Raw genomic sequence first — 12,584 nt, 5'->3', positions numbered from 1 at the left:
ATCTATCTATCTATCTATGTCTGTGGCATTAAAAGTTCAAGTATCAAAAATAATGGTGAGGCAAAGTCATCATCATAAAAATAAAACAAAAATCAGAAAAACAAAATGTTCATGCACAAATCTAATAGAAAATTACAGACAAAAAAAAGAAATCATAACATATTTGCTCTTGACCAACTGGTCACCCATCTGGTCTGGATCCTTCATTATGATTAGGCCTCACTTATCTACTTTGCTTTTGCGGTTGGTATTTGATCAAATATTTCTAACAATATGAACAACAGGTCAACAGATTAGGTTCTGAATTTAGAGCTTTGTCTTAAAGATTCATCAAGTAGTAGTTTACTTCAATACCAAAAACCTCTCAGATGAGGCAAAAAAAGACAGTTAGAGAAGTGGTGTGAGGAGAACCCAGACTTGCATAAGCCATTCCCATCATGGAACCTCCTGCCCCCTACCCTAGGTCTCAATGTGAATAGCTTGAAGATTAGACTCCTCTGTCATCTAAGGGTACACATGTAACTTGAGTGGTGCCATTTTCTTTATCAGTGACTGCTACTGATGATTAGATAATCAACACAGAATCTCTAATTAGCTAGGATCTTTATACCAGAGTTTGGTGACTAACAAGCAATGGAGGAGCAGATCAGCATCTAACATACCCTGAAACTTCCAATTCTTTAAATAACTACTTTCTAACTGCCAATCAGACATCCAGGAGAGTATCTGATAATGAAGGGTGTTTCTGACTTTCAGGTCCATTCCATTCAGCTGAAGAAGCAGCATGCCAATATTTAACTTAAGTGTAGCTGAACATGTCTACACAAAAAACACATGTGAGAAAATTAGTCAGGAAACCAGCTGATGATGCATCTGTGGACCATAACTTGCTGATGAAGTGCCTGAGGACCAGCAGACCAGTTTCTGATAGATTTTTGTGTGTGGCATGGCACTTCTTCTTAGGGCATGACATTCATATTTAAACCATCGCCTCCTGTTTATTCTCCACTAAACAGATAGAAAGGAAGGAGAGTGGTGTGATTGGATAACTACTTCACAGCAGGTGCTGAGTGCTTAAAAATGGGCAACTGTGCATATTGTTTTCGGTGAAACATAACTTGATGTAGAATTTGCATAGAAATGACTTTCGGGGAGCAGGTGGTAGTATTTTTCTTTGTAATTATTTCATTTTGGTTGCAAAGAAATGCTAAACGAGGAATCTTATTTAATTGTTTGGCTAATTGAGTGTTTATGCATATGAAGTTTTAACCCACACTTTGAAAACCTCATTGGCCATTTGAAGCACATAAAATGATACACAAGAGCACTCTTTGATGTAGCTGTACTCTCATATAACCTACAAAGATGGGGGGTGCGTAACTATTGCTTATATGGCTTTGGGAATGAACTTTGTGAGTATATAAAACTGCATCTAGCTACTGTACGATATGCAGCTCTCTCTGAAAGCCAAAACCCTGTTTATAAATGATTTCCAAGATTTCATAAATCTTTTAGGCAAATTATTGAAGGTGTGGCAACACATATAAATCAGTTAAAGCATTTCTAATGTAGGAGGATGCTGGATTAAAAACTAATGGAATGAAGGTGGTGTACATGATTTATATTAAAGTCAAGCCAATACATCTTGGTTTCTGATTCTCAGATAAATTCTTTGTACCCTACAGAGGCCTTCTGAAGGAGAGGAATACTGTGAAAGTGATTGGATTCACAGCTTCATCACTGAAACTATTTTCTGTCTTTTGTGACATTTTTGCAAGACACCTCTGAAATCTTTTTTCTCACTATTCAGAGTCCATTTAAAGGGCACGTGGGATACCAGCTACTCTTCACAAGATATTTCATTGTGATAAAAGCTTCATCACTCACAGATTGGGTCCTTCTACTCTTTTCTTATTTCTAGAGATTTGAGTTGCCTTTCCCTTTCTGATCATTGCTGTCATCACACCATCCCAAAGTGCAGCAGCTTATGTTTTACTGATAGTTGTTTACATGTTTGTATTGTGGTTGTTTACTTGTTTTGTTTCCCTGAAACTGATCTATGATCCCTATTACACCAAGCATTAACATGTTATTTTGTATCTGGATTGTGTACAGATGTAATTTATTAAGAGTATATTCATATCAGGAACTAAAATACATTGCAAGGGTCTATAGTGTGTCTGGATAAAGTTTCACTGTCACCTTCTGTTTTATCATGTTGTCAGATCACTTGTGATATGCACTTAACACAAACGATACCAACTAACATCTTAGTTTCTTTTCTTAATGGGGGATAAGAAGAAATGTCCAAACCAGCTATACCTGTAACCTCTAACCTGTCTCACCATCAGTAATGTACTCCTCATATTCAATCCTAAGAACCTCTAATGAGAGGCTACTCTACTGAATGGCACTGTCTTTACTTCCACTCTTTTACTTTAAACCAGTTTCCCACCAATATATGACTTTATAAAGCTTGTTTTGTACCCATAAGGGACTGTAGCTAAACAAGGAATGATCAACTGTAGCATTTGGCTCGATAACAATCAGAGATAGACATTGGCTTCTAGTTTTTACTTAGAATTATATTTATTTGAATAATAACCAATAGCAAGTATAAGCAATACAAAGAATCTTATACCCTGGGTTGGTTCATGCAGTCTTCATTCAGTCCCAGATGATATTTTCCAGATGACCCATTTCCATCATCAAAAAAAATAAAAAGAAAGATTTCTTGCCAGAGAGAGAGACCCTTTTCTAAGTGTCCAGCAGATAATCAGCAGATTGAAATTGTCCATTTTGGCAAATGAGCTTGGCTTTTAGCAAACATATCAGAAAGCAACTGAACCCACCAACTGAACTGAAACTAAAAACTATAATGAACATTTTTTGAAAAAAATCTAATAAAACACAGTCACTGTGTACCCTTCCTTGTCTTTCTTCTGCTGTCTCAAAACACTGAAAGTGGTTATCACACGCTACTTAAAGCTGCAAACAGACTGGATGTACAAAACATTCTAAGGTCCTGCTTTGCCTTTCAGCTTTCCCAGAATACACTATGCTCCAGCTCAACTTCTTGAGTATTTCAGGCTTAAGGCCTGTTACCTGAAATCTGAAAATATTAAATCATCTCCATACACCTTATATGTGCAAAATTCAAATTAGCTTCCATTTTTGTGGTTGTTGCATGTAGGATGAAAACACATTGTCACGCTTGGGTCACAGATTTGCACAGAAACACAGGAATAGGACAGGAACTTTATTGTTTACTTTACTGCAAACAAACATATGTCACTTTTTTTCAAAAGTTTAAACGTGCTCCTTGACAAGACAGAGATGACAGTTCCGTCTCACAGTTAAAAGAATGCAAACATATCTTCCTCTTCAAAGGAGATCGCATCAGGAGCAGGGAAGGACTGAGAGAGAGAAAGAAAAACAAAACAACCCCAATCCCAATCTGACAGGTGCTTTTTGGACTTTTGAGTATGTGAAGTGCCGCGTGGATTGCACGATAGATCAGCCGCAAGTAAGCCCAGCAAGCAAGGGAGCAATGTGAAGGTAGTCTTTCAGCATTTTTTAGAGAAGCATCCATATCCTGTAGGGGTGCGATTAGCCCCCCAGCTCACAACATTTGCATTAATAATTGTGTTAGATGTGGCCACCTCCCTGTTTCTGGTCACCTGTGATCCAATCACAGTCCAAGTGCATTTATATTTCGTTTTTAATGTGGTCAATTACTATTTTTCATGATTGAATCCATAAAAATGCATTGTATGACAGATGTAATAAGGTTTAGGCTTCACACAGAGACCAGTGGTGAGGGTTCAGATCTGTTTACTTGGACATGCAAGGCAGCAGCACTTTCTGCTTCCCCACAATAAAGCCTCCAAATATTTAGAGTTGAATTTTGTAATTTGTTATCTTACCCATGGGAAAGTCATCTGATATACTGGGAGAATTGGAATCATCAGATGGAAGATTTTATCATCAAATTGGACAACCAAACATAGACTATTGTAGAATGACTTGCATAGGATGGGTGACTATTTGGCCAAGGTCTCCAGGACTGTGACTATATCTGATTTTGTCATTGATTTTCACTTTTACAATTGACCATGAATCTGCCAGAGGTTTATCTTCTCCAGGGATGCTGCTGACTGGAGTTTCTGTTTCCTTTCTTCTGTTGTCAACTGGTCATTGTTCAACTATTATTTAATGGATAGATATTGTTACTTTCCATTTATTTTAATCCGTTTCTACATTGTTTAAGGTGTGTTTTAACAAATCTGTGTCTTTATGTGTACTAATTCTGTATTTAGCAATTTGTTAAATTTATTCTTGCATTTTAACTGAGAATTTCTCACAGTGCTCTGTACCTGCACTCAGCAAAGAGCTGTATATAAAAATAAATTGAATTGAACTGAAATATATTGAATTAAATATTCTGTTTTGTTATTTTATGATTTTATTTAAGTATCTAATTCCATTTTTCTTTCCTTTCTGGGGCTTTATTTTTTTATCTTTTTTCTCATAGGATATGGGTCCATCAGGCTCACCATCAGTTGCTCTCATGATAGGTTGTGCGGTCTCTTGCTTGGCTCTGCTCACTCTGCTCGCTGTCTATGCTGCATTTTGGAGGTAAGATTATGCATTTAATTCTTGAATTAATTCACCTTAAACTTTCTCCATTTTCCATTTATTATCTGATTATCCACTTTTCTTTCAAAGCCTATCCTGGCAAATCCACAAGAGTGCACACTCATGCACAGACCTACACTCATTATTATAGGGCCAATTTATAAACAATAGATAGTCTTACATGCACATCTTAGTAAACTATAAGAAAAACCACTAAGCAAGGAGAACATGCAACCTCATTTTTATGAATGTAGTGAAATATCCTTCCAAATGGAGATTTTGTGTGCCTTTTTATGCAGTCCCCACTTTACTTAGTCGCAAGCTAACTTTAAAAGTGATTGGTTGAAGATACGTAATTGTCCTGGAGTAACAAATTTGTTGTAGTTCAAAGTACAATAGAAGCTGACAAAGTCAGATCCACCCTTCAAATGCAGAGTCTTCTTTTGATATGATAGCATTTGTGTTATCTTTTTGAGGTATTAATATAATTACACAAACACAGGGAGAGCATGCAATCTCTGTACAGAACATAAAAAAATATGACAAACAAGATGAGACCATTAGATAATAGCTAAGTTGTCTGAATATCTCATCCAGATTCTTTTTAAAGGTTGTCCAAGTTTTCGCTTCAAATACATGACTTGAGAGTTTGTTTCAGATTCCCACAACAGTGTTCCCCGCTTCAATTTTAAGTAAACCGCCCCTTAATGCGTTGGTGTCCTTGCATACTTGATTCTCCATTTAATCAACAGAGTTCGACTGAATCTTTCTTTAACAATTGTGAAGACCTGGATTAGATCCTGATGCAGCCTCTTCTATTCAGGACTAAACAGGTTTAATTCTCTGAGCCTGTCAGTGTCAGACATGTTCTTAAGTCGTGATTGCTCTCCCCGGGCTGCTTTGTTTTTTTTGTATCATGGTGACCAGAATTGAATGCAGTACTCAATAGTGCATTGTACAGTCTAAGAATAAAATATATTCAACAGTTTTTTTCAATATAGCCTAACATTTTATTTGCCTTTTTAATTCTATTTGCACATTGCTTAGACTTAGGCGATGAGAACATTGTGTCAATGTAAACCCGTAAATCCTTTGCCTCCTATAGGACAGTGTCTCCCAACTTTTGCCAATGTGTAGTACTTTGTACTTTTCCATGTTAAACTTTTGCCCAATTTCGAAGAAATAGTCTGTTAGAATTATTGTTGCTGCTTCCTCAGTATCCACTATCCCTTCAATTCATCACCAAATGAATTTCCCAGATTTACTATCACAGAAGCCCAACCCCAAAACTCCCATTCTCCCATCACCTAATTTTCATTCATTAATGCATTGAAGTTAATTCTCAAACCTGCTTATCCCAATTCAGGGTCATAATGTCCATAGCTTATTCTGAAAGTACTGGGTACAAGGTAAAAAACAGCCCTGGCTGGGGAGCCACTGCCTTAAGCACTGACACTCACACTCGGATAATTTAGAAATAACACTTTATGGGATATTTATATGTTTGAGGATATGCAACCAGAGAAAGACCCCATTCAGACATGGGGTGAGCTTTAAAACCAGAAGTGGGATTCAGACCACTCCTGGTATAGTTGACATCAATTTGTAATGCACTAAAGCACATTTCCTCAAGCTTCAACCTCTTCACATCCCAAAAGCTGCAGCTCAGTAAAGTGTGTAAGGACTTTACAGCTCTGTCTTTTAAAGCTTTCCAGGGAAAGCTGCCTCAGGGGAAACTGAAAATTGCTTGTGAAGCACTAATGTAGTCTAAACTGGCATCACTGTTGCAGTACATGTCTAATAAAAAAACACAAGTGTAATTAGCCTTTAGACACATTGGTAGTTTATTTTTTCCGTGTTATTCCCATGTAATACTGCCCTTTAACTCCTGTAACATTTTCTGACATGTTTTGATTTTTCTTGAACCCATCACAGGTATGGATTATGCATAAACAAATCAAAGCTGAGCAGTGTGCAGTAACACAGATTAAAAGTTTAGAGATTCATATTTAAACCTATACACCCGCACACAAAGGAAGGGTCAGATGTGCCCTGCGGTCTAGCTACATTGGCAAAGCAAGTCATTCATCTCTATTTTCAATAAGCTGTGGCAGTGCCTTGTGTTGTTTTTTCAGGTATATAAAATCGGAGCGATCAATCATTCTGCTCAATTTCTGTCTATCCATCCTGGCTTCCAACATCCTCATTCTCGTGGGTCAGTCGCAGACACTCAGCAGGGTAAGTTTATATTGAATGCAACTTTTTATTTAAAAAGCCCGTCAGTTTTCATCGGAGAACAGGCTGACCTGTCTTCCCTCTCCTCCTCCAGTCTTTGCACTTTCATATTGTGTCCAATTCCAATTCCAGATTGGCTGGCCAGAGCAGCGTGGTGTTGATCTGCATCCAGCACACTGCTTGAGACAGAGGGCCTGAGCCTTTGCGGCATGCTCTGCAGGACCCTCTGTCAAGACTGTCATTAGGCTGTAACAAATGGATTTTGTAGCACTGCTGGACAAGGTTATAAATCTGAATGGTCTGATTAAATGCATGTGACGAGCTGCTGGCATTGTGATACCTCAGGTCACTTGCAAGCTGCCATTCTTTCATTTCCCATGAAGAAGTGTGTAGGTACAGCTCTTGATGTGGAGCTCAAGTTCATGGGGTCAAAAATAGCATCCGTCTGGAAATGTTGTGTAGGTGTATGAAAAGTCATAGGCTGCTTTTCAAGTCTTAGTGTTTCCTGTTTTAGCAGTACAGAACAGTTCCAAATAAAAGAGGAGCCTGCTTGCCCTTATTTATCTATTTGTTTTGCAGGGTGTGTGCACAATGACAGCGGCCTTCCTCCATTTTTTTTTCTTGTCATCTTTTTGTTGGGTGCTAACGGAAGCATGGCAGTCCTATCTGGCAGTGATTGGGAAGATTAGGACCCGACTAATTCGCAAGCGTTTCCTGTGCCTTGGCTGGGGTAAGTCGTGTTGATTTTGTTGATCATGGACATGCTATTTTGAAAATCTTATACTAGTGAATTCAAATTTAGAAGACATTAATCTTTAACAGTTTCACGTTTCCAGTACACTCCCTTATATTTTCCGATAGTGTCACATTTTTTTACTAAAATGACTCTGCTTCTCCAAAATTATTTTTTAATACATCACTTAAACAATACTTGCACATAGTCTCCATAGTTCTTACAGCTTTAACAATATGACATAAAGTGCATTTTAACTTAATTATAACCTTCTTTACAACAACGTTAGTCTAATTCCTACTTGCTGCATCCAATGCCTGAGTATTGTTATGCAAATTCTTCCATCTTTGTTCTTGTATGGATTGGGTAGATCTCACTTTGATTGAATTCAAGGTTAGGTGGAATGGGTCAGTCTTTTCCTATAAGCTGATTAAATATGCCTCTTATTCTTTTTGAGACATCTCTCACCTGGAGTCTAAATTCAGCATGAGTTTGTGTCTCTCGCTCCCATCACTGATGCCATGTTTTGGTCATTCTTTTTTTTAATACCTTCAGACATAGCCATCAATTGCGTGCTATACAAGATGTAAGCCAATAGCACACACAAAATAAAAACATTTCAAATAATACCTGGTCTTCCATGTGACACTATGTGCTGCCATTTAAGTAATAGCCCAAATTGCTGCATTCGTCTTCTGGGCCAGGGCATTGTTTAGCCACAAAGGATTTGGGTTATTTTCCAAAGTCAGAAATGTGGTATGGATTGTATCTCATCTGTAAATGTCATTCCTATCATCGTTAAAAGCAAGTAATGCCAAGCTGTGAGTCTTAACTTTAGGTTTTATTTTGTCATCTGGAAAATTCCTTCATCATGTTCTTTAGTTTGCGGGCCATATGCTGGAAGTCAAACTGTTTAATAAACAATATGTAGGCCCCACTAGCAGAATATGGTCTATTGCTACATATGATTTGGCTTGCAAAGTGCATATTTACAAACCAAGTGATTCACTTGAAATTGAATCCACAGTGAAATATCGAGTCTTCTTCTGTGACAAACTTTGTGAAACAAATAGTGTTTCAACACAAGTAAAGATATTTTCTCATTTGCCAACTTTTTTTCTCCATGTGCAAAAGTTCAGTAAAATGTATACTGCTGCTGAGGGGGGGGGGGGATTGTCTAAAACTCAAATACCTGCAAATACTTTGGAGGGGCTTCTCCACTCTAAAATCCATTGGCTAGGGGTATGTAACCACTAATGAGCCTTTAGAAAGGTCTTAGCATGGATTGGCTTATGGAGCTGCGCTATGTTAGCCAGAACATGAGTGCAGATGGTATTACCTCTGACTTCAAATGGTGGTGTGAATGTACAGGCTGGTAGTGCATGAGGCAAATGAAAGCAGCTGTGGAAAATGGGATATCTTTGAAAGATAGTTGAAGAAGGGGATAGCAATTTTTACTGTGAAATAACCCTTAGAGAGCAATACTCCTTGCACTCCACCCCCAAGAACCTTGCCAAGGGGCAATTTCTCAAAACTCTGTGTAAAAAGAAACTACTGTTTCACTCATCACTTAAAGTGAGCTAAAGTTGTTTTAGACCAAGTATTGACTTATCCTGTTACAATACATAAAGCAATGATTCTGAGTAACGGGATAGTTGTCTTATACTAACTTGTACTAATAAATTATATTGCCATGTAAAAATATCAAATAAAGTGGTGAACATGACAAGGAATTGATTCAAAATGGTGTCATTCACATCCTTACATTAAACACAATTAAATATAATAATTAACAAGAAATATAGTAATAAAAATTCCAAAAGCATAAAACCACAACATAGATTCACAACAATAACATTTTAACAATAACTCTCCAATTCAATAGCTGCTCCCATCAACTGTCATGGTTTCCCTCTCCCTCTGTCCGGTTCATAGCTTATCAAATAGATTTACAAAATTGGGGCTTTGTTCAAGTTCTAGAAAGATTTCTCTTGTGGTACATGGACCACTTCAAGCTTTTCTTGTCTTGAGTATGTCATTCAGTGGTAACAACACTGCTACTGGATTTGTAATTAATTTTTTCAATGTAGGTAATCATTTCTAGGGTTCTTGTCACGTCAGTCACATTTGTTAGCCTTCAATTTTCAGTTACTCTCACCTTTTGTGGACTGCTCCAAAGTTCTTCCTAGAGAGTGTAGCTCACTCTGACTAAGCACACATATAGTGTCCATGCCTTATATATATGTTACGTCATGAGGAAATGTTAAAAATAATATCTATTGGCTATAATCATGGTGTAAACAGCAAAATCGCTAGTGTAAATTAACGATCTAGGAATGAACCACAGTGCTAATTTAACACAGGTGACGTTGCTGTGTAATTGCTTGTGTGACCTTTTCTTTCAAACCATTTCCTTCAATGCACTGTATGCACTGCAGCTGATGCTAAATGGAGCAGATTATTAATGATGGACTCCATACGTTCACTGCTCCCCTGGACCACACTATAACTGCTCCTAGGTGCTAGTATACATTTTCTTTTTTTTTTTCTTTTATGTTACTATACTGTGTATACATGAATTCTTTGATTCCTTTTAACGCATGACTCCCAGGTAGATTATTTATGAGTGCTTTTGTTCATCATCTCCAGCACTTTTTTGAGATGGCACACTTTCTACTTGTGGCACTTGTTCATGCTTCTTCTACATTTCAATTTCAGTTTCGGACAAATGAATTTGTCACTCTGCATGTTCTTTGCTGCCTATTTTTCTTTTGTTTTCCTACTACTGCCATTACCATCTGTTTCCCTTCTCTTGTAATTTGGGGTCTTTTTATGCCTTTGTGTACGATATACATGAAATATTACCCATCTGCTGCCTGTTACCTCCCTTCTGGATGATTTGTTGCATCTGGTTGTCTCTTTTTGTTGGACTAATTTCACAATATGGTCAGTCATAGGTAGTGTTATTTTTGACAAAACACTATGTGCCATATTCTTCCAGAAAGCTTGGGTTAGAGGTGTGTGTTTCTCTGTCTTTCAAAGTCACTGTTTTACCCTTTTTTTGGAAGCACAATAAGTGATTTCTTAAATGACATTTTCTGTTACAGTAGATATTGAAAAAAAATATTTAGCAGGTACACTTAAGAATAATATACTGTAAAAATTTTCTTTATCAACCTCTAGTTTCAGTTTCATTTTTGCCTGTCCTCCTGTTTGCTCATAGTATATCTTAATGTGAACTTGAGTTTCACTAACTTATTTTGTTGATTTTACACTACTTCAATACTCTAAATTATTCACGTCATGCTTGCCATTCTACAGTTGGCACAGAATTAATGTTTTCAATCAAATTTTGCACAGTCATTTTGGGCAGTTGGTCTTTTCCTATATTTGTTCTTCTTAACCATAGTATGCCAAATTAGAACATTAAAACATAAGGAAAATTTAAATGAGAACAGGCCATTCAGCTCAACAAACCTTGCCAGTCCTATTCACTTAAATCCCCCAAAATAACATCCGGTCTAGTTTTAATGGTTCATACAGTTCTTCTGTCTACCACGCTATATGGTAGCATATTCTTCGTGTCTATGGTTCTCTGTGTGAAGAAATATTTCCTAAAGTTTGTGCGTAGTAGTAAGGTGTTGTGTAAAATTTATCTTTAACAAGTTTCCAACTATGTCCATGTGCACTTGTGAAACTCATTTTATAGTAACAGTCTCAATCCCCTGAACTAATTCCCTTCACAATTTTAAACACTACAATCATGTTACCTCTTAATCTCTGGTGTGCTTAAACTGAAAATGTTCAGCTCTTTTAATCTTTCCTCATAACTCATCCAATGCAGTCTTGGAGTCAGCCTAGTCTCTCTTCTCTGGACTTTTTGTAGCACTTTTATACCCTTTTTGTAGCCTGGTGACCAAAAATATATGCAGTACTCCAGATGAGGTCTCACCAGTGCGTTTTGAAAGCTTGAACATAACCTCTTTGGACTTGTACTCTATACATCATGCTATCTGAATAATTTCTAGAAGTTCTTAGTAATGAGTCTTCTCTGACTCCTAAATCCTTCTCATAAGATGTGCTTTTCAATTTTTCACACCTTCCATTCCTATTATGTTAAACTTCATCTGCCACAAATCTGCCCTAGCCTGTATGCTGTCCAACTCCCTCTGTAATGATTCAGCAGATTCTAGATTATGTGACAATTCACCTAGCTTGCAGACTTAACCAGATTGTTATTTATTTCCCCATCTAAATCATTTATATATAATAATAAAATAGCAGTAGTCCCAGCACTGCCTCCTTAGGGACACCACTGTTAACATCAACCAATTCTAATAAGGTTCCTCGCACCATAACCCTCTGCTTTTCTATTATGCACCTATCTACACACTACACCTTGAACTGCCACTTCTTTTATTTGGATGCCCAATATCTCATTGAACAAGGCTTGCTGCCATTTATGTTTGAAACAACTTTATTTAGAAAATGTCAATTATGTAAAGTACATTCATATAATTCAGTGTCAAGATGGATTCTGTACATACCCAGTACATTTCATTTAAAACATACCTTAATGTCATCATAAGTTCTAAAGAATATTTCCAATTTTGATATCTTTTTATCAAGCTAATTATATGTGTTCTATACAAAATTATATATCACAGGATAGAAATGTGGTTCCCAAACTCGGTCGTGGAGAACCCCTGCAGGTTTTTGTTCTAACCATATTCACAATAAGTGAATGAACTCTGTGATTTTTGCCAAAGTAGCTCACATCTTTATTAATTTCTGTTCTTCCTTCATTGCCCTACTATGTTGATGTGCAATTTCTCACAATCCCAGCTACATCTGCATTTCTAGCAACATAAATCTGTCCACTATTTTTACTTTCCTAGTACCATTTATTACTTTATAGATGAGCTGATTCCCACCACAATTTCACTCAAGCTATGCTATTTCTTTTTGTAATTTTTTC

The 12,584-nt window shown here is 37.0% G+C and overlaps 1 protein-coding gene across 11 annotated transcripts in view; it reads left to right on the top strand.

Annotated features, from left to right (window-relative positions):
- The window catches only part of adgrb2 (adhesion G protein-coupled receptor B2), a 1,003,794-nt gene that overhangs the window by 785,331 nt on the left and 205,879 nt on the right, over positions 1–12,584 (top strand). For all 11 annotated transcript variants that reach the window (XM_051919045.1, XM_028818906.2, XM_051919049.1 and 8 more), the window contains 3 exons: positions 4,535–4,638; positions 6,774–6,876; positions 7,453–7,603. In XM_051919045.1, the coding sequence (XP_051775005.1) occupies positions 4,535–4,638; positions 6,774–6,876; positions 7,453–7,603 (358 nt within the window). The remainder of the gene's footprint in view (positions 1–4,534; positions 4,639–6,773; positions 6,877–7,452; positions 7,604–12,584) is intronic.

The sequence above is a fragment of the Erpetoichthys calabaricus genome, chromosome 14 (genome assembly GCF_900747795.2).
Source record: "Erpetoichthys calabaricus chromosome 14, fErpCal1.3, whole genome shotgun sequence".
NCBI classification, from domain to species: Eukaryota; Metazoa; Chordata; class Cladistia; order Polypteriformes; family Polypteridae; genus Erpetoichthys; species Erpetoichthys calabaricus.
This window is presented reverse-complemented; position numbering and strand designations above follow the sequence as displayed.